Below are 23,712 nucleotides of genomic sequence, written 5' to 3'. Positions count from 1 at the left end.
ACGAATCTGATGTCAGATTTTGAAAATTAAAAATGACGGATCCAATATGGCGGACGAAAATTCAAAATTTGATGAATTTTCATGGAACTTGGTATCTAGGCGTTTTCGAGGTCGCTGATTGCGAATCTGATGTCGGATTTTGAAATTTCAAAATGGTAAATCCAATATGGCGGATAGAAAAATTTAAAATTTGATGGATTTTTATGAAACTTGGTATGTAGAGGATTTCGAGGTCGCTGACTATGAATCTAATGTCAGATTTTTAAAATTCAAAATGGCGGATCCAATACGGCGGACGAAAATTTAAAATTAGATGGATTTTCATGGAACTTGGTATCTAGGGGTTTTCGAGGTCGCTGATTACGAATCTGATGTAGGATTTTGAAAATTAAAAACGGCAAATCCAATATGGCGGACCGAGAATTTTAAATTCATGAATTTATATGGAGCTTTGAATCTAGGGGTTTTCGATGTCACTGATTACGAATTAGATGTCATATTTTCAATATTTAAAATGTCGCATTTAAAGATAATGGATAAATTTTAGAAACTGTGTTAGGTCTTTAATAATTTTTAAATACGAAACCAACTTACACTTTGCGTGACCCAGAACTAACGACGTGGACTTAGTAAGCCACTAGTTCCAAGCTACATTGGATTTATAATCAGCTACCACAAAAACCCCTACATACCAAGTTTCATAAAAATCCAACGAATTTTAAATTTTAGGTCCGCCATATTGGATTCGCCATTTTAAATTTTTAAAATCTGACTTAAAATTCGTAATCAGCGACCCCGAAAACCCGTAGATACCAAGTTCCATGAAAATCCATCGAATTTTAAATTTTCGGTCTGCCATATTGGATCCGCCATTTTGAATTTTTAAAATCTGACTTAAAATTCGTAATCAGCGACCCCAAAAACCCCTAGATACCAAGTTTCATAAAAATTCACCAAATTTTAAAATTCCGGTCCGCCATATTGGATCCGCCATTTTGAATTTTTGAAATCTGACATCAGATTCGTTATCAGGGACCCCGAAAACCCCTAGGTACCAAGTTTCATGAATTTTGAATGGAAAAAAATATTTGGACGTTAAAGGGTTAATACACCTAACAATTGGATAATTTTAATTTTTTTTGAATTATGAAAAACTTAATTATTTTATAAAGGGAAATGTTATAATTGTTTAACAAAAGTGACAATCCCACCGCTGCCACCAATTTAGCTGTTACGTTCCGGGCAGGAATAAGGGTTGATTCTATTAAGAATTAATAAATGGAGACAAGTAGCTGAATAGTCAAGTTGGTAAGACTTGACGTTTATTTTTTATTGTGGATAATTGTCAAATTATGAGAACTACGGGTTCTTATTAAATAATTAATGCATATTCCCTTTTATATGGTGTCTGTTTATTCAATATTAAGTTAAGATTATTTAGTTACTTACAATGTATAATTGAAGCGTTGAAATTTTACAACATAAGTAGACAGCAACCTGTCTAACACGGACGTTACACACGTAGATGATGTAGGTTTTAAACAATTTTTTAGTTCGTTTTTAAGGTTTACACACTTTTTAACAAAACGACTATTAATCTCTATCACGTTCAGTTAATTTATAATTTTTAGAATATTATTTCACAATATATAAGACCTAAAGTGTTTAAGAAATTAGTCTCCTTTATATAGAAATAAAATATAATTTAATTTAATTAAAAATTAAATTTGATTAAAAAGAATAAATTAACTAAGGTAATAAAATTTATACGACAATTGTAAATATGGTTAACAAAATTTAATGTTAATTTACCTCCTTACTGATAAATAAAAGAAACCAACTTCTGTAACACTACTTTTAAGTTAACGCGAATTTAACAATTGAAGGGCCGACTCAACGATATACCGTTCGGGTAGAAACTCACCGGAGTATTTGACAAATGCTCATCATTTTTAAGCCTTTATATACTAAATTATTGAGAGCAATTTGCATATGTGGGGAAGATTATTCATTTAAAATTATGAAATAATGAAATAATTTTATAAGGGAAATTTTAACATCAGTCATAGGTTATGTGCCTTATTATATATTTGCCTTACTTATACTTGTGTACTATGACTGGTGTTACAACCTCTTATTATAATATCCTAATTGAAAATTTATTGTCTTTTGAGAAGATGGACAATTAATTACCTACCGGTTATTAATTGTCATAATAAAATGATAAGTTTTGTCTATAATAAAGTTAAAGTTATTCTCATAATATTTTAATTGTAAATCTATTGTCATTTTATACAGTTAGACAATTGATTACCTGTCGATTAATAATTGACATAATAGAATTATAAGTTTTGTCTATAAATTTAAGATGACATAATTTAGATCATATGCATTGCTAAACGCATTGTCATCTTCAGATTCACGCATGCATATATTTATATTTGATCAATTGTTGAATTATATTATTAATTATATTTTTGTTTATTTTAATTGAGTTTAAGACTTCCTAATTTGATTATTTAAATATTTAATTTGTGTAATTAATAACAATTAATAATAAGAATAATAATAATAATAATAATTATAATAATATATAATTTAAAATTAAAGTAAAAACTAAAATTCCTCAAAAAGAGAGTTACACAGGATGTAACACAGTTAGTTTTTCAAAATCCAAAATGGCGGATCCAATATGGTGGTTTAAAGTTTTTTGCAGTGTTTTATTAAAAAATTAATATCTCGGAACAGAATAAACGAATCGTTATAAAATTTGGTATGTATACTCAGAAAATGATGGAGTTTCAAATGAAATAATTAAAAATTTAAATTGTTTAATTTTTGTAATTGTTATTGCAAATTTAATAGTTTACTTACAAAATAAACAATGTTCTTAACGTCGTAGGAAGTTTGTTCAAATTTCATTGTAAAGGATATTTTATAACAATGCCATAACCGTTTGAAAATTTAGTGTCTCGCAATTAGGAGCAAAGTTATTAATTTTTCTCTGCCGGGCGGCACGTTTATTTACCGCGCGACACACTGTAGTATGAATATGCAATTTGCTGTTCAAAGAAGTGTACAACCCAGAGATTTTGTCGAAAACTCTCAAATTTTCTTTTAACACACTCAAAAATAAATTTTTAAGAAACTTAAGGAAGCAACTTTTAGAATTTCGATTTTTCATTATTATTATTTTAATGCAAATAACAAATAAGTGATGACTTTGATTGCTTTTCGTCTCATATATATTAGAAAAAAAATTTGTTACTTTTTGATATTGCATAAATCTTATAAGTATTAACATATGAAAGCCAAAAAACTATTTCGACAATGAAATTTTTTTTTAATAATTTTGGACAGCTTTTAATTTTCTAAGCTAAATTAACAAATAAATAGCTCGCTTGTTTGTAGTAGAACAAAATTTGTTTCTTTTCTACTGACTTTAGAATTACGTCACTATTAACAGCTGTACATAAATATTGTTCAAAAAATATTATTTATTAATGTAATATACAAATTAACTTAACAAATGAATTGTTCATTTGTTAACAGTCGAAATGGCATCGTTTTTTTCTAATCGGTCTAAAATTATGTTACCAATAATCCGCCATTTTGAATTTTGAAAAACTAACTTCAGATTCATAATTAGCGATCCCAAAAACCCTTTTAAACAAATTTTTACTATAATTGGCTGATTTGTTTTATAAATAATGTAATTTGTCCATAAGGGATGTAAATATTTCAATGGGTAGTTTCAACCCTTGAATATCAAATTGGGCCGATATAAAAAACACGTGTCAAATATTTTTCGACATAGTATATGTATACCAAGTTTTAAAGAAATCGGTGAGTTTTACTTGGGTAGTGTTACTTGTTAGTAGTAAGACTCTTGATTACTGTGCACAAGGTTCAGGGTTCAAGTCCAGCTTTGTGAAATGTTTATTTCTTAATTATAAAATTACACGCCCTGCTGGAAGTGAAGGGATAGAAATCCTATCTCTTTGAATATTTTTTTATCTCTGAGATAGAAAGAGATAAAATTTCTCTATCTTAAGTCTATTCCCATTTTATCACTTCAATCACTTTTTATCTCTTCTTCTGTATCAATTTTTTTAAATAACCTTTATTTTATCTCTTTTAATACTTTCAATATCCACACCTATCTCTTCCTATCTCTAATTTCATTTAAGAACATACTTATCTCTTTTAATATTCTTGTTTCTATCCCAGGCTATCTCTTTTTCATTCCTCTCAATCTCTTTTTATCTTTCCTTTTTATTCAATCTCTTTTAATAACTCTTACTTTATCGCCTTTTATCCTTTTACTATTAACTTCTTTTCCTTTCTATCCCTATTTAAATCTCAGTTCATACTTGTCTCTTTTTATCCCGTCGGTTCTATCAGAGTCTAGCTCTTTTCTATTAGAATAAAAAAAATCCTATTACAATTTTTTTAAAAATAAATAGTTAACAATCCAATTTGTTCTTTTTCCTTAATCCTTTTCAATAGTCTTTATTATATCCCATTGAATCCTTTTTCAATCCCCAAAGTTAACTTTTTATACCGTTTTCAATGTCACTTCATACTTATCCAGTTTTATATCTCCCTGCTGGAGGTAAAGGGATAGAAATCCTATCTCCTTGAATATTTGTTTATCTCTGAGATGGAAAGAGATAAAGTTTATCTCTTTTAATCTATCCCCATTTTTATTAGTACTATCGCTTTCTATCTTCTCTTCTTCTCAGTCTTTTTGAATAACATTTTTCTTATCTTCCTCAATACTTTTCCTATCTACTTTCTTCCTTTTGTGTCGCTACTTTAATCTAAGAAAACACTGATCTCTGCTTACGACCGACCTTCCCCGGTAATAAGCGTAGAATAGAAAAGAATTCAATTTCCAGAAAATATGCTTGAAAACGAGAATTTTGAATTATTCTGAATACGCGAATTTACCTCAAAGCTCTATTCCACGGGAACCATCAAAATTTTAGAAAAATCAATTCTTTTCTATTGCTCATGTCGATTTGCAGATAAAAAAAATCCAAATTTTCTATTTTTCTTAATGCGCAAAGTTTTATGGTATTAAAAGTTCTTGAAAAAAATATGGAGTTCTATTCTTTTGAATTGACTGGATTGACTTCTAAAGGTACACTCTCACCTCACTGCCTGCGCAGGCAGGTGCAATGAGAGTGAGAAAGAAAAAACATTTAATTTGAATTTTCTGACTCTCTTACTCTCATGCGTTACCATGACAACCTGCAGGCAGGCAGGCAGTAGGAGCTGTGCTAGCGCCTTAATGATTCTAGGTAGTCAATTCAAAAGAATAGAATGTTCGACAAGTAAATATGAAATGTTTATTATTCTCAATAGACTGCTATGAATTTCAGAAGCGCATTAAAAGGAATACAACTTTTGACAAACAATATTTGGAAAAGCCTAATTTTTCCAATTGTCTGTAGGAGCTCCTCTAGTTATTGTCTTAAAATAAAACGCAGTGAAAGTTATGTTTCGCGTCGTGTGAATTTCATTGTAATTTCAGTGCTAAACTATTAAAATTAAATATTAAAACTAGTGAAAATATGGTTAAAAAACGCAAAGTGCTTACAATAAAATATAAAATGCTCTTACTGAAAGGAATTTTCGTGTGTTCAATGTTTAACGTCAAGTTTCGAAACCTAACCTCACTTTCTAGTGGAATCTTGATAGTGGTAGTGAGTCAATTCAGTGGAATAGAAATTTCTACTGATTTGCTGTAGATTCTGATTCTTTTGAATGCGCGTTTCATATTTTTGTGAAGTCAATTCAGAATAATAGATTTTTTTGAAAATTTGGTGGTTCCCGTGGAATAGAGCTCCGAGGTAAATTCGCCTATTAAAAAGAATACAACTTTTGAATTCTTTTTAATTCTACGCTTCCTACCGGGTCCTTTATCCCAGATTTTTCCTTTTTTAATCCCTTCAATCCCTTTTTATCTTATCTTTATTCTCAATCTCTTCTAATAACCCTTATTTTATCTCTTCTAATCCTACTACTATTTACTGCATTCTCTTTCTATTCTCATTTGAATCTTTATATTTATTTTTTTCCTTATCTTTCTAAATAACATTTGTTTTATATCCTTCAATCCTTTTTATCCTTCTACTTCTCCCCAACCGGAAGTTGCCAATGGTAACAATTGGTTTAATAATGGGCCATGCTTGGTGCCCAATGGTTTTTTCTTGGCAAAACAATTGGCAACCATCATTGGACCACCAATGGTTTAAACTTGCCAAGGAAACAAAATCGATTTTCAAAAGCTTGATTTTTTATTGGCATGTTTTAATAATTTTTATGAGAATAATTTGATTATATTTTCAAATCGTAAATAAAAAATAAGTCTTTTATAACTTTATGCTAGTATCACTTTTTTAATTAATTATAAGCAGTTGATATCTCGTAGATTATAAAAATATGTATAAAAAGAGATAAAAGTACATAGGTATAAAAATAGATAGATAGGGGATAGTAGGGTATATTAAGAGATATAAATTTGGAGATAAAAAGGTATAATATTTCAGGTATGCAAAGTGGCTATTTCAAAGGGATAGAAAAAACTTTATCTTTTTCTATCCCCAAAATTTTATCTCTTTCTATCTTTTTACTTTCAGTAGGGCGATTTGAAGTATTTATAGACAATAAATTTTAGCAGTAATGAGATTTAGGGGTTTTTGGGGGTCGCTCTTTCAGATTCTGGGATCAAAATAGCGATTCGATTAACACAAAATCCAATATGGCGGTTATTTTGAAAAAAAAACCAAAAAATAAGTACATTTTATTAAAAATATTTTTTTTCAGATCTAAAAATTTTATTTAAACCATTCTTAAGTTGTGACGATGTAAATTGTCACTTTCTTAAAACCCCAAATTCTGAAGTGTGGTGCCACCTGTTGGGAGTCATTGAACCGTAAAGTCAAGAGTTATGGTAATGAGGGAAACTCAATACCGCCGGCTGACCCAGTGAAAGTCGTGAAAGTGGGTCGCGCGGCTAGTTAGTAGGAAGAGAAAGTGACAGGTGGCAGGGCCAGTATTAAAAATTGAAGTAATGATTAGGAAGAAGACGAGCCACGTGCGGAGAGAAATTGGACGCCACAGGTGTACAATACATTAGCCGCCATAACGAATTTTGAAATTGCCGCGCCGGTACTACTACCCGTCGCCGTGACTGAAATTTCGTTTTTCTTGAGTGAAGTTGGAAGTGAATTTGAGAAACAGTGTAGCCAAGAACGGTGTATCGCAACCAGGGATATTGTGTAAATAAAATAGAACTTAATTGGATGAAGTTTGTGTAGTTTTCCTTCCCTAAACGATCCCGCTTTCTACCCGAGTAACATCTCCGAGGAGTTGTCGGCCGAGAGATCAGGAGGATCAACAGTCCCTAGGGAGGTCAGAGGAAGGATCACCGTGGGTAAGTCGCTTGCCAGTACTAAGCCAGTCGTGTCTCGTCGTTGGCATTTTCTGCTTGCCAATTGTTTGAGCAGAATTTCCTCCGAGTGAAAGAGAAACTCAGAGGTGTCGAGTTGTAATTGTTGGTCGAGTTAAATTAAAGTTTATTAATTGAGCTTCAAAATTAATTGGCGTCTGACGGCGAGATTTATCTATTTAAATTTCAAATCTTATATTTTTGTTGAAAGCGTCAGATTTTGCCTGACGTAAGCAGAATTTTTACACTAAAATAAAATTAGTTAAATTAATACGTCACAAAGTATGCTATTAGTGGGCAAAATAGTTGTAATTTCAAAATATAAAATAGGAAAATTCTGATTTTAAGATATCGGAATCAAAATTTTGAAAAAGTAAATGCATTATAGAAAAAAAATAAAAATTTACACCAACATTCAAAAAGTTTGCAAATTTCATTCAAAATGTATACTCGGGGGTTTTCGGTGTCGCTGATGACGAATCCGATGTTAGTTTTGCAAAATTCAAATGGGCGGATCCAATATGTCGGACATTAAAAAATAAATTTTGGATTCGCTCGAAAATTATCACTTGGGGGTTTTCGGGGTCGCTGATGATGAATCCGATGACAGTTTTTAAAAATTCAAAATGGCGGATCCAATATGGCGAACATGTTTTACACACAAATTTGGATTCGCTTGAAACTTGTCACTCGAGGGTTTTTGGGGTCGCTGATAACGAATCCGATGTCAGTTTTTTAAAATTCAAAATGGCGGATCCAATATGGCATATCGTGGAGATCCACTTCACCCATAAACTTATTGGAAAGGTGAAATGCGTTAGGACATTTCAATGAAATTTTTAAGTTTGCTTTCTCTTTGTAGCTGTTCTATGAAACCGGCATTTGTGAAATTTGTTCTACTTTTACGATAAAAACAAATTTTTGAAAAAAAGGTCCGCCATATTGGATCCGCCATTTTGAATTTTTAAAAACTGACATCGGATTCGTTATCAGCGACCCCGAAAACCCCCAAGTATACATTTTGAATCGAATTTGCAAACTTTTTTAATGTTGGTGTAACTTTTGATTTTGGATACTATTTTTTAATTTTTTATTTGTTTATACACCTGTCTTCAGCCAACATAACTTGGCTATACAAGTGTCTCTTTACAAATTTTCTCTTTTACAAATATTTTCTATACTTAATACTAAATTTTGCGCCTACAGAACAACTTGAAAATTAGGAGTACTCGCATTTGCCTGGGCCACCCGTCTAATAGGTTTTCTCGCCAGTGGAGAGGAAAACTGTAGAAAACCTCTCCTGAGTACAACCGGTTTATCGACAGTCGACTTCTAATCGTCGCTTGGAGGCAGCAACATGCCGACTCAGCTAAACGGTGAAAAAGATGCCGTTTCAAAAAAAAAAGTGAAAAACATGCCATTTCACGAAACCTGTGGAAACTATGCCTCGCCGCGAAAGCGCTGAGAAACATACCTTCTCCAAACGAACGGTGAAGAACATGCCTTTTCAACCGTTTTAATATAATATTAACGGTTGAAAAGGCATGTTCTTCACCGTTCGTTTGGAGAAGGTATGTTTCTCAGCGCTTTCGCGGCGAGGCATAGTTTCCACAGGTTTCGTGAAATGGCATGTTTATCACTTTTCTTTTTGAAACGGCATCTTTTTCACCGTTTAGCTAAGTCGGCATGTTGCTGCCTTCAAGCGACGTAATGGTGTGTACCGGACAATAATCGACGGTGCACATCATTATACCTCGACGTCAAACCGCCCGCTCAGATTATCTCACGTGCCGGAAAAAAACCAAGCTAAATTGGCGCGAACCCTTGGTCCTAGAACTTTCGCCAAGCGAGGCATCTATCTGACTGAGCTAATCTGTCTTGATTTTGTTTACTATAATGCATTTACTTTTTCAAAATTTTTATTCCACCATCTTGAAATTCGAATTTCTCTATTTTCTATTTTGAAAGTACAACTATTTTGCCCACCAATAGCATACTTAAGAAAGGTTTAAAAAGATTTTTTAGATCTGAAATTTTTTTTTAAATGTACTAATTTTTTGGGTTTTTTTTCAAAATAGCCGCCATATTGGATTTTGTGTTGATTGAATCGCTATTTTGACCCCAGAATCTGAAAGAGCGACCCCTCAACCACCCCCTACATCTCATTGCTGCTAAAATTTACTGTCTATAAATACTTCAAATGGTGTATTGAAGTCCAAGTAAAAATTATGGTCATTTGGGCGTTAATGAGTTAAATATTTAATATTTGTAATTTTTTGCAAGAATTTGCAAAAAATAATACATTAACAGCGTTCGATGGTCTCTGAAATTTGTAGGTTATGTGTGACCTACACTTGTCGTCCTACAAAAACGGTACTGCCAGGTTTAAATGACGTGAAATTGGTAAACAATCATTTTCGAACAAGTTTTTCTCTGCACACAAGTACTTTTTGCAAAATCTGCATCCGAACCATTGACAAAAATCTTGTTAATTACCTTGTTACATCCCAGATACATTTTTATTTTTGATTATAAAGGCATATCTGTAATGTAACTTCACTATCTTAATTTCAACACATAATACTCAAGTAAAAAACGTAAAAATACAATAAATGAGATAGAAGTTATAACTGAAATTTTATACTTCGTCCTACATATTAGAATAATGATTAAAAAAACAAAACCAGAGATAGAAATTAACAAAAATGACCTCTTTCCCGCAACCCGAGTGCTAGGAATCATCGCTTGTAACTCGAGCATCATATTTTCCATATATGAGGTAAAATTAATGTTGGGTAGTTGCCGATGAGACGCATTCTTTCTTCGAATCTTAATCCTTATTAATAAAATCAGACTTTTGTCTGTACATTGCATAGAATTCAAAATTTCTATTATATTCCTTATTTTTACACTCTAAGGAATGCGAAAATACTATTAAGAGAATTATGTGTGTATGTGTGTATGTGTGTATGTATGTCCGCAAATTTTCGACCGCGTATCACGGAAAAACGGTTCGATCGTTTGAAGTGAAACTTGGCAGTCTTTTAGGCATTAGCCTAACTTAAAATCCTAGCGATAGTAGATTAAAAAATATTAATATGGACGAAAGTTATGCCATTTTTTCAAAAATTCGAAAATTCGAAATTTATAGTTTTTTCATATACTTTAGTGAATTGTACTTAAACTTGGTACAGGGTTAATTTTAGTGTTTCTTATTAAGATTTAATCGTCAGAATAATAAAATTTTGAATAACAAATAAAAAGTGTTAGATTTAAATATTGAAAAATTAAAAAATTAAAAGTTTAAAAATTGAAATTTTTTTGTAATTAATTTTTATACGGTTGTATTTCTTAGGTCAACAATAAAAATTTGTTGTTGAAATCATAAGTTTACTTTCTTAAAAAAATTCTATTAGGTCAGAATATTAACAATATCCATATAATTAATATGAGACTTTTGTCAGTATATTGCACAGAATTCAAAATTGCTATTATATTATATTAATTAATGATCAAAAAATGAAAAACTCAAATTTCATTCTGATGACTAAATTGTAATAAAAAATACTAAAATTAACCCTGTATCAAATTTAAGTAAAATTGATGACAATAATTATTTCAAAAGATTAATTTTGAATTTTAAAAATTTTGATAATATATAGCACTAGCTGTCGTACCCGTCTTCGACGGGTTTGAGTTTCTACCAATACATTTAACAATGTTTCTATCAATCTGGAAAATCAAAAATACCCGGGAATTTAATTTCACCGGAAAATTAATAATTAGTAACCATTAGCTATTTCGGTAGTATAATTATACTATTTGAATAGTCTCCACCCTTTAGCAAAAAATCAAAAATTATCAAAAATTCGAGAAACCGAATTTCTTAAAATTTAACATTTTTTTCTTCTCTTTTATATCATTAAGCTTCATTATTTTTGTACTCTTCAAAAATACTTTACTTATATTTAATAGTCTCCACCCTTTGGTAAAAAATCTAAAATTATGGAAAATTAGCAAAAATTCAAAAAACGGAATTTCTTAAAATTCAACATTTTTTCTTCTCTTTTATGGCTTTTGGCTTCATTATTTTTTGGCTCTTCAAAAATACTTAACCTAATTTGTTATCTCCACCCTTTGGTAAAAAATCTAAAATTATGGAAAAATAGCAAAAATGCAAAAAAATGAATTTCTTAAAATTCAACATTTTTCCTTCTTTTTATGGCATTTAGCTTTATTATTTTTGTGCTCTTAAAAAATACTTTACTTATTCAATAGTCTCCACCCTTCGGTAAAAAATCTAAAATTATGGAAAATTAGCAAAAATTCAAAAAACCGAATTTCTTAAAATTTAACATTTTTTCTTCTTTTTTATGGCATTTAGCTTCATTATTTTGGTTTAATGTAGCAAATTTCTTACTTTACATACTGATCTTTAAATAAAAAACTTTAATAACTTTTCCTGAAAAGCTTGCTTAAAGATTAAAAATCACTATTTTCTTAGAAAAAAGTTGATCTAAAAAAACGAAAAAAAATTTCAAAATACGTCTTTTTTAAAAATTTTATTGTAGAAATGGGTTTTATTTATCTGAAAAAGTTAGCTAATGATAGTTTTGCATTTATTTTACAAAAGATAAAAAATTTGCATTTTTTTGATTTTTCGAATTTTTTGGAAAAATGTCATAACTTTCGTTCAAGTTAATATTTTTTAATCGGATAAGGCTATGATTGTAAGTTACGTTAATACCTAATAGTAATATAATATCTTATTTAAAAGTTTTAATTTCGATCTAATAAAAATTTATTTCGTTTAAATAATTTTATTTAGTTAAATCAAATAAATCTTAATTGGATTAATTAAATAAATACTTGACTCTAATAAATGAATTTATTTAACACAAATAATTTCTAAATTTTATATTTTTTTATGGATTGCTTCTAAACTTTCTATAGTTGAGTATTACATGTTATTTATTAACATTTTAGCATAATTTTGCAAAAAATAATACTTTGTAACTAAAATGGAAATATAAAAATATTTTTAAAAAATCGAAAATTTCTAAATTTTACATTTTTCAATGGATAGCTTTTAAACTTTATATAATTGAATATTACATATTATTTAGTCACATTTTAGCATAATTTTTCAAAAATACTTTCTTATAACGAAGATGTAAGTATAAAAATGTTTTGAATATCAAAAAATTGAAAAAATTATCTTGATACCAATTGCTATGAAGCTTAATTCAATAGTATTTGTGGGCTCTCTGATTTAACTTTTAGAGATATCTTGATCAATGTAAAGACAAAAGTTAAACACGGTGTTTATTTTGGTTTAAAACATTTTCCGGCTTTGTCCAAATTTTTCCTGGTTTATTCGACGGGTGTTTTTTAATAATACATTTAACAGGGTGTCTACCAACCAGAAAAGACGTAAAATATCAGGGAATTTAATGTAACCGAGAAAAACTGGATCTACTTGCTATACAATTAGTTCGAATTAGACTGTACTATAACTCAAAAAACTGGAGGAAATTTTAGATTGATTTTAATACATTATATTGATTGAAGTACTACAAATTGAGAAATATTGTTTTCTGCATTTGAATTAGTTAAAAATAACTAATTTGATAATAAAAAGTCGGTCACTGTTTCAAATGGTATTATTTTCCTAATGAAATAGACAATAGTAACTAATTATTATTTTTTCCCTGTCAAATCAAATTCCCGGCTATTTTCCGGTTTTCTAGGTTGGTAGATACACTGTTAAGTGCATTATCAGAAACTACAACCCGTCGAAGACGGGTACGACAGCTAGTTATAAATAAGACTATAATGAATAAGTATTATTCTAAAGAATTGACACCTTTTACCCCCATAATTGTCTGCAAACTCTCCCACTTTTAATAATTTTATAGTATGTAAGGCTTTTTCAAAGCTTTTTCATCAAAATCTGTCAAAAGTTCCAGTGCGGTTTATCAGACCAATAGTCATTGTAGAGCGACCCTTCAGTTTTTCATCAATTTTTGTATTCTTTCTCTAATCGGCAACTGCAGTTCGAGTTGTACTCGATTTTTGTGCAAGTCAATCTTGTTTTTCACTTAGAAACAAGTTTCTTTCCGTAAAGGTGCAAGAAAAGTTTACCAATTCTTTCTTTAATTGGCAATTGCAGTCCGAGTTGTACTCAATTATTGTGCAAGTTGCTTTTCTCACACTTAGAAACAAGTTTCTTTCCGTAATAGGTGCAAGTGACGATAAGTAACACTTAGAAACGGTATTTGGTGGCAGCGGTGGGATTCGTCACTTTTGTTAAGCAACTATAACATTTCCTGTTATAAAGTATTAAATTAAAAATTTCAAAATTTTAGGAGTATTAATTAATAATTCAAATTATTCTTTCTTTAACCGGCAATTGCAATTCGAGTTGTACTCGGTTATTGTGCAAGTTGTTAAGTTTTAACACTTAGGATTGTTGATTTCTGCTCGCGGATCGGAGTTATACGAAACACTATTCTTTTCTTCTTAAAGTGCAAGTTAAACACTTACAACACTTAGAATATAGAAAAATTAAACTGACACTCTAACAACATTTTTGTTTATAATTTGAAAACCATTTATTAAAATCTTACAAAATCCTGTAATTTAAGCTGTTTTTGCGCCGTCCGGTTCAGCTTGAATTAAGAATAGTTCACGCCGTCCGGCGGAACCGTTCAAGCAAAGATTTCATTTTACTAATTAAGATAAATTGTGATATTATTATTGCGCCGTCCGGCGAATATTAATTGATCAATCGATAGTTTGCGCCGTCCGGCGAACCTGTCATTTTATCTTATTCCTTCATAATTCACAAATATTCCTCAATAATTAAAAGTTGTTTTTAAATATTTAAAATCTTAATAGATAAAATTTTATCAAAATTTTAAAATCACAAAATGCCTTTTTTGCAGTTTAAAAACTATGTGTGATAAAATTACGACATCAAAGAAAATCAAAAATCGAGGAGGAATAAAAGCACAAAGAAGATTTAATATCGAAACTTCATTAGAATCTGAAAAATTTGTAGAAAACTTTCATTCGAAAAATATAATTAAAGAACTTAACACTCAAGAAGAATTTTACAACTTCTTCGAAAACTTGTTAAATAAAGCTGAGCAAATTATTAATAAATAATTTTAATAAAACATTTAATGAGTAATTATTTTGCAAATCTTGACTATTATCAACACAATTATCCCTACGTCTAATTAATATCGGGCCATTTTAATTCACATAGAAGTAACTTTTTAATAGATCATACTCTATCGATAAATTTAATTCAACAAACAGCAATAGCATCATTCGTTTCAATAGAGCGCGAAAATTCAATTATATCTCGACAAGGTGCAATTCGTACTATTGGGAGCACAATAATAGAATTTAGCGATTTTTCTTTAAGATTTGAAGTCGACGCCGTTCAAGTTGATTCAGAAATTATCGGTATATTAGGAGCATCTTTTCTTGATCAAATTTTTGAAACAAGATATTTTGAAAGAATTGCAGTCATTTACGAAAGAGAAATTTGGAGACGTGAAATATCAATTCAAAGACGATTAAGACGTCGAGTAGCTAATTTCTTTCGAAATAATTTATTTAGAAGATTCTTCTAATATGCATAGAATTTTCTCATGAGTGAACATATCAATAACATTTCATTCAATTTAGAGATTTATCCGAAAATTCACATATCTTCCAAAAATTTAATAGAGAATAGAGGACTCTTTTTAATTAATCCTGCTTTGGATATTAATTTAATAAACGAAAACAAACTCACTCAAGATACTGAAATCAAAAGAATTGAAAAATACACAATAAATTTCGGGTTATTCGTTACATCCGGAACAACAAAAATAGTAATTGCTAATAAAGCAATAAAATTTAAAACTTTTATTAATCCAAACCAACCTGAATTAACAGGTATATTAGGATCTCCCTTCCTTAATACAGATCCTAGTGAATTTACATTCTAATCAACTACATATTACATGTATTGTATGATATTATTCACAACACTTTTTATTGTAACATTTTCAATAATTTAGTGGCTAAAAATTTGGTACATAACTCAAAATATTAAATTCAATAATTCATCAAATATTTTGATTTAAACAATTCTCAAGAATATCACAAAAAATAAAGCAAATTTCACACCTATACGAGAGTAATACTCCCAGTAAAGGAGTATATAATTTAATTAATGAACTCATATTTTTAGTTTTTACTAAAGTATAGTGAATTATATCCACTATTATCACTAAATTCTTCATTCTTTACAAATAACGAAGGCCTATTCATATTAGATCCCTCGTTACCTATTAATATCATTATAGAAGACAGACTTAATCCATTTTTAGGAGTAAATCGTATAATAAAATACTTTTTGAGAGACGGTACTTTACGAACGCACGGAGAAACAAAAGTTTGTATTAATGTTACATCCCGAGCAGAAGGCGAGGTTTTAAGGTTAGGTTAAAGAATTTTGGAGGAATGGTAGGCTGATTATGGTCAAGTTGGTAAAGCTTGACCTTTATTTTTAAGTAGGATCGTTGGTACTTGTCAAAACTACGGGTTTTGAGTTACAACATCAATAAACATTCCCTTTTAACAATGTTTATTAAATATTCAAGTAATGTTTACAAATAGTTACATAAATGTTACATACTTTTAATTACAGGTTTATTCGTAGATTTCAATAATAGCGCAGGTCGTTATAAGTTTGGGTTTCAACAGTTGTTTCAATTGAATGAAACTAAGAAAAGTTTGTTATGTTACACTTATGTAACTTTCACAACTTATTAATGTTTTTGCGTTTGTTTCAAGAGTTAAATACCGTTTCTAAGTGTTACTTATCGTCACTTGCACCTATTACGGAAAGAAACTTGTTTCTAAGTGTGAGAAAAGCAACTTGCACAATAATTGAGTACAATTCGGTCTGCAATTGCCAATTAAAGAAAGAATTGGTATAAAAACTACAATTAATGAAACTTGACACGCAAAATACGACAGTTAATTCATTTAAATAATTGATTCTAAGTGTCAAATTGCTTTTCTTGCACCTTTACGGAAAGAAACTTGTTTCTAAGTGAAAAACAAAATTGACTTGCACAAAAACCGAGTACAACTCGAACTGCAGTTGCCGATTAGAGAAAGAATACAAATTTTAATGAAAAACTGAAGGGTCGCTCTACAATGACTATTGGTCTTATAAACCGCACCGGAACTTTTGACAATTTTTATTGAAAGAGCTTTGCCTTATATACTATAAAATTATTAAAAAGTGGGAGAGTTTGTAGACAATTATGGGGGTAAAAGGTGTCAATTCTTTAGAATAATACTTATTCATTATAGTTCTATTTATAATTAAGATTCGAAGAAAGAATGCGTCTCATCAGCAACCAGCCAACATTTTACCTCATATATGGAAAATATGATGCTCGAGTTACAAGCGATGATTCCTAGAACTCGGGTTGCGGGAAAGAGGTCATAGCCGGCGCGCTCGAGCTTACGTGAGTCACTTTTTGATTCAACGCATTGTTCTTTATTTTTGTTAATTTCTATCTCTGGTTTTGTTTTTTTGATCATTATTCTAATATGTAGGACAAAGTATAAGATTTCAGTTATAACTTCTATCTCATTTATTGTATTTTTACGTTTTTTTACTTGAGTATTATGTATTGAAATTAAGATAGTGAAGTTACATTACAGATATGCCTTTATAATCAAAATTAAAAATGTATCTGGGATGTAACAGTCCTCCCTCCTTACATTTTTCAACGTCTCGATGAAATTTAAGTCTCATTATTGAGATACAAAGTTTATACTTGAGAATTTTGAAATTGAGAATGTCCTAATCGTGAACTACTTACAGTGTCTACAGTGATATCAATATCCTTGCGCTCTTCTTACATTCGGTGGCGCTTAGATAAGAACGATAAAATTACTACATAGAGTGTTTGTTGTGTTATGATATGTGTTGTTTGTGTTTTCTTATTCATCTTCTTAAGGTAGGTATGGATTTCTTCTTTCTCAGGACGGTCGTTGACTTTTTGTTTCCCATGATGGTGATTTCAAATTGTCAACTTCAGCATTTTGCATCCCTATAAAGGATGGTAGCACCTAGAGCATCCTCAGTGTTTGACTAACTTTTTAAGGTACGGAGTGACAAACGTTTTACAAAAGTAAGAAATTAAACCTTCTTCTCTTTTTTTTGTTATAATTGTTGTGAGTGTTTATTAGTGTTCCAACCCTTCCTTTTTTTTACGTTTTCCTTTAATTATATATTTTTTTGTATAGTGTCTGGAGAAAGAAAATGCACAATTAGTTTGGAAAAATTCTTGCAATCTTTGCAAGTCTTGGCGGCATCAGTTCACTATTCAGTGTTGGAAGTGGACTGTCTTGAGGCGATGTGACGTCCGGGTCGTCCAAAACGAGGAGGATATCAAAAAAGAATTGATATTAAAATGCGGAATACTGAGTTGCGCCGTTTAAAGGAGAAAATTCGAGGAGATTCAGCGCAATTAACATCAATGCTAAATCTAGTGATGTAAGTATAATTTTGATTCTTTGAGTTTTCCTTTACTCTTTTTCGCAAAGTAATAATTCTTCTCTCTCTTTTTTTTTGTTTATTTAGTCGACCAGCTCGTCCAAACGACTGTTACTGTGGAGGATGTGTAACTTCATCCAACCTTGAAAAAGAACTAACAGGTGAAATATTTATGTTATGTGTTTGAATTAACTTTTTATTGATATTGTTTTTCTTTTTCTTTGTGTTTGACAATTTTATAAGAAATTAATTTTTGGTTGTGTAGTAATTTTATGTTGTTTATTTATTTGTGTAGAGCAACATGGGCCAAGGAATTTCGTCGATACAATGGTGTGGATTGATGACGTTCCACAATTTATATCTTCATCTGAGGTTGAAGATAAACCGTTAGACCTCTCAAAGAAGGCTGTTATTGTCAACAAAATATTTCAGCCGAGGATAGTGCTAAAGGACATTAAATCTCTCTTGGAGGATCCTTTGATGCTGGATTCTGCACTTAATTCACCTTCTCAACCTCAGGCAGAGACTTTATGTATTCCAGCAGCAGGGCCTTCATTTGTTCCAACAGCAGGACCTTCATTTGTTCCAACAGCAGGACCTTCATTTGTTCCAACAGCAGGACCTTCATTTGTTCTAACAGCAGGACCTTCATTTGTTCCAACAACAGGACCTTCATTTGTTCCAACAGCAGGACCTTCATTTGTTCCAACAGCAGGACCTTCATTTGTTCCAACAGCAAGACCTTCATGGTATATGAAGCCCGAGACTGTAGATGTGGTTTTGGAGGAAGATCCTCTCCCGAAATTAGTGTCAAGTAAAATGGAACTGTGTATGTGTGGTTTGTGCAACCCTTAATGTTTTTTTTTCTTTTCTTTTGTTATTTTTAATGTTTCTTCTTCAAGTGTAATGTGTGTTTATATGTGTGTTTGTGTGAGGAATTCTTTTCTTGTAGAATGAATGTGTGTGTGAATTATTTTGAATAAATAATTTTTTTACTTTTTGATAATTTTGTGTGTAAAATTTTATTTACCCTTTCATCATTCTTAAAATTATTTAAAGTCTCAATTTTTACAAAACTATATTAGAATTCGTTGAATTAGTTAAATTGACATTTTTCTTTTCTTTTTGAAATTTTCATTGTAGCATTAATGGTGTTTTCAATTTTAATAATTAATTTATAAATTTACAATTTTATATGTTGTTGTATAATTATTACAATTTGAACGTTATTAGATTCTAAAAAGAAACAAGTTTCTTAATTAATTTAGTATTTCATTTGAACGACAAGATCCGAGATAATATTAAAAACTAATCAGTTTTTTGATGAAAAATAATTAACATGATTGATTTCACTAAAATGTTAAAATAATTTAAATATTATGTAGATATTTGAATTTTTGAAAATATGTAATTGAATTATCGAAAACATTAAATTTTAAAAGTTAGAGGCTAAATTTTATAAGTTTATATTTTAATTTTATCTTTAATAATAAAAAATTTGATAATTGAATTGTTTTCCAATTTTTGGAATTAAAATTCTTCAAAATAGTAAGAATATTTTAAATAAATAAATTATTTAAATTATTTTTTTTGAAAGACTTTCAACTATTCAAAAGGTCTTTATTATATAGACATATATGAAAATTTTAATTATATTAAAATTATTCATGATATCCTAATTTATTATGTTTAAAATTTTTTTTTTTTTAAATATAAAAGTAGAATTCCAATTATTTTTAGTATAATTTTAATCAAATTTCTTAAGTGTTTTAAAAACTTTTGATATTCGATTCTCAATTAGATTTTTGTATTTAAAAATTTTTATTTTCAGATGATTTTAAAATATTCACAAATTGAAACACATTTTCTGTTAAATTTTCAAATTTCAGTCAATTAAAATTTTATTATAATAATAATTTATTAAATAATGAATTTATTAAATAACAATTTAAAGTTATTTGTAAAAAAAAAGCATAAAAGTTTGAAAATTTATGTAAAATGTGTGTCAATAAGGTTATACAAGAGTATACGTCTGGTCCGACAATATGGCGGGTCGAGCGGTTCTCGCTTCGCTCTATATGAGGGGAGAGGCATGAGACCCAGCGAGCGAGTATTGGATAGTGGGCGTGGGGCCTTTCACTCCTCCGCGCGGCGAGTCGACTCCTCCCTCCTTATATTCGCCTGATACATGAGACTCGATTCGAGTCTTTTAGACGTCATTATTTATTAATAATAATTATTTAAAAATTAAAAATTGATGATATCCTTAAATGTTAAGCTACTTTCTTTAAATTTGTATAATTTTTGGTATAGATTTATAGTATACCAAAAATTATTAATAATAATAATTCTTTTATATCAATTTGTAATTCATTTTAACTTTAACAATAATTATTGACCATTTGATTTGTTAATTGTTAATTAAAGCAATAACTTATATTGTATGTTAGTAATATTTTATTTATTTATAGTAATTATTACTATTATATATTTTCCTTTTCTTTTTATTTTATGGTAACAATAATGATGTTTATTAATTTTTTTTATTATTATAGGTTATTAATAAATATATTAATTTATTAATACATTAAAGCTATGGTTAATTATTAATTATCTCTAATTAAAATAGTATCAACATAACAATATTATTATATCATTATTATTTCCAATGTATTATTGTAAAATTGTAATTTATTTATTAGATTGAGATTAGTAGCATTATAATTAATATATTAGTATTTTAAAGTGAATTAAATTTTAAAGCATACTGTGCATTGATTAGTAATCTATTGTTAATAATGTTAAAATTATTTGGTTTTACGTTCGACTTTTATCATTTAAGAGCAAGAATTGATTTGAATTTGAATTATTTGCCGCTCTTTCATGATGGAAGTCAGTGAAGCATGCGCGTCTTACTATTAAGCTGGAGGCACTTGCATGCATTGTCACGTGGTTGAGTGGAACCACTATACGGTTGGACTCGTTTATTTTTTATTTATTTCATTAATGTTGTACTATTGGTGTTTGGTTTCTTCTTCTTTTCCATCTTGTGGTTATTAATAAATAGCACAAGTACAGTTTTCTTACTATGATGATGATTATTATTAGTAGGAGTAGCTGAAAGAATAGTATAAAACCATCTTTAATTGTTGTGATGTAGTCTTTGGCATTTAAAATCCAACTTATAACAGGAATTTCCATCTGTAAACAGATTTATTTTTAACAGATGTTATTTTATATATATATAAATTTTTTTGATTATATATGATATAAAATTATATTTTATTTATTTATTAATATTAAAATTAATTTATTGTTCAATTAGTTTATTAATACTGTATTATAAATAATAAAATTAAATTAAATTAACTGAAGTTAATTTATTTTAATTGTGGAATTTTGTTATTATTATTTCATTAATTAGTTTAATTATATTATTATGATTATGATTAATTAATTATAATTATGGATTTTATTAAATAAAAGAGGAAAGAAGAAGGCAACCACCATTCCTCTTCCTTCTTTTCTTTCGTCTTTTATATGTAATTATATATTTATTTATTTATTTTTATTATTATATATATATATATATATATATATATATATATATATATATATATATATACATACAGTATTTATATTACATGTTATTTATTAATTGTTCAAGATATATATATGCACATATATCCATATATATATATATATATATACATACAGTATTTATATTACATGTTATTTATTAATTGTTCAAGATATATATATGCACATATATCCATATCTTATAATTATTTGAAAAAGTTATATCTAGGGATGTAACAGTCCTCCCTCCTTAGATTATTTATCGTCTCGATGAATCTTAAATTTCGAAGAATTTTACAATGCATTAAAATTTTTTTTTTTTTTTTTTTTTATCGTGGTGATATAATGATGTAATTAATGTAATGGTGTAATCTGATCTGTTCAAGTTTTTGAAATAATGAAAATGTGCTCGAACGTTGTTTTGTCTAGTTATATTAATTTTATCTTTATGTTTATAATTGTGTGACATTGTGTTGATGTAGTGTTTAGAATGAAAACGTGCAATGTAACTTTTATTCGTATTTCTGAGGTAAGTAGTTTTTGATCCTTTTTGAACTTTGTCTTCTTTCGTCGTCATACAAGTATTTCTTATAATCATCAGTTTTCACAACCATGTGACTTTATACAGTTTCTTCTTGGGGAGTGTCCTAAGTTAGTTTCTATTACATATTCGACAATGGAAGATCGTTGTTCTTCATCGGCATCCACCATTATTTTTACAAAAGAAGAAGACGGAACTATTTCTACTACTACTCCAGGTGGCTCTTCTTCATTGAGTAAGTAGTTTTCAGTTTGATTTTGTCTTTTAATAAGTGAAATGTCGGAAGAACTCGAAAGTAGTATTTTTGATTCAATTATTGATAATGAAATTACAATTTCTCCTATAATTACATCGGTTGATCAATGTATTGAAGATTTTGATTTAAATTTGTTCGAAAATTGTTCTGAAAATTTGCCTTGTGAAACTAGTGTATCTAGCGGAGTTTCTCTTACGAAATTTGAAGGGATGTTATGTAGATTGCGTCGTGTCGAAGCAAAATTTGGTTATTTTTATTTGGCTTTATGGAAAGTAAAATTTCACTGTGCGGTTCAAGTAATTGTTAGAATTTGTCGAGAGAGGCTTAATTTAGAGGTTTCAGAAAATGATTTTCAAGTGGTTCATGCTTTAGAGTCAAAACGTGCTGGTGTACTTTTACAAGTGTCATCCATTTCTCTTAGAGATAAGATTTTATCTCATTCTCATGACTTTTTGCGCGAAGGATTTAATGTGACCTTGGAATAATTGATTGTTCTTCTTCTTATTTTGTTGTTATAGATAATGCAGCATCGGAGTCTTCTTGTGAACTAAACAATTTTCTGCACAAAATAAATGCTATTTCGATTTCTCTAATGCACCATTTGCAAATTGTGGAGAACATTGAGGAAATTGGGCTTGTGGATGTGAAGCGCAAAAGAGGTCGTCCAAGTAAGGCTTCTCGATTCCGGTTACAAAATTTAAAAATGATTCGACAATCACAATTAGATCAAGCAAAAAGCGAAGGCAAGGAGGAAGCCTTTGAATTGAACCGGATTATTACCAACTTTATGTGGAATTTTCCTGACGTTGTAGATTCCTTAACTTCAACTTCTAATACAACAGGGTAAATTGTTGATTTATGTAATATGTCTAATTTATATTATTTTGTTTTTCATTTTGATTTAAAATGTCCCCTTTTTTTATTGTTTTTTTTTGTTTTCAGGGAAGAATTTTCACGTTGTAAATTCTGCATCTGTGGTCGAATTTATCCTCCAACATACTTGTATGGGAGTTGCTTTTGCGGCGAGCTGTTGGCGGATCGTTCGGAAGAAGATTAATTGGTTTCTCCATTTTTTTTGTTTGTGTTGTTTAATAATTTGTGTATGAGTTTCATTTTTAATTACTTTTACTTATTGGCTAAACTGACAGAATTTTGTTTCTTAAGTGTATTTGATATATTGTATTTTACATCGTCTTAAAACTAATTATTTTATTTTTTTGGGCACCTGATATCATTAATGTTTTAATGTGTATTAAATAAATATGGTTACTTTGAATTTTTGGTTTTATTACTTGTTT

At 29.2% G+C, this 23,712-nt stretch overlaps 1 protein-coding gene across 1 annotated transcript; it reads left to right on the top strand.

Annotated features, from left to right (window-relative positions):
* Positions 1-22,002: 22,002 nt before the first annotated feature.
* LOC122505282 lies at positions 22,003-23,479 on the top strand. Its single transcript, XM_043616792.1, has 3 exons — positions 22,003-22,393; positions 22,933-23,257; positions 23,357-23,479. Exons 1-3 carry the CDS (start codon positions 22,294-22,296, stop codon positions 23,469-23,471), a joined length of 540 nt encoding a protein of 179 aa, XP_043472727.1. The 5' UTR covers positions 22,003-22,293; the 3' UTR covers positions 23,472-23,479.
* Positions 23,480-23,712: the final 233 nt, after the last annotated feature.

Source organism: Leptopilina heterotoma, unplaced genomic scaffold, assembly GCF_015476425.1.
Source record: "Leptopilina heterotoma isolate Lh14 unplaced genomic scaffold, ASM1547642v1 Lhet_351, whole genome shotgun sequence".
Lineage (NCBI taxonomy): Eukaryota > Metazoa > Arthropoda > Insecta > Hymenoptera > Figitidae > Leptopilina > Leptopilina heterotoma.
The sequence above is the reverse complement of the archived record's forward strand: the minus strand, read 5'-3'. Positions and strand labels throughout refer to the sequence as shown.

What these genes read in the sequence shown, in the direction of transcription:
- LOC122505282 (XM_043616792.1), top strand. Translation starts at nt 22,294, where the DNA reads ATGGAAGATCGTTGTTCTTCATCGGCATCCACCATTATTTTTACAAAA. An exon ending in AGGTGGCTCTTCTTCATTGA is followed by an intron (nt 22,394 to 22,932) that starts GTAAGTAGTTTT and finishes TTGTTGTTATAG; the next exon opens with ATAATGCAGCATCGGAGTCT. An exon ending in TCAACTTCTAATACAACAGG is followed by an intron (nt 23,258 to 23,356) that starts GTAAATTGTTGA and finishes TTTTGTTTTCAG; the next exon opens with GGAAGAATTTTCACGTTGTA.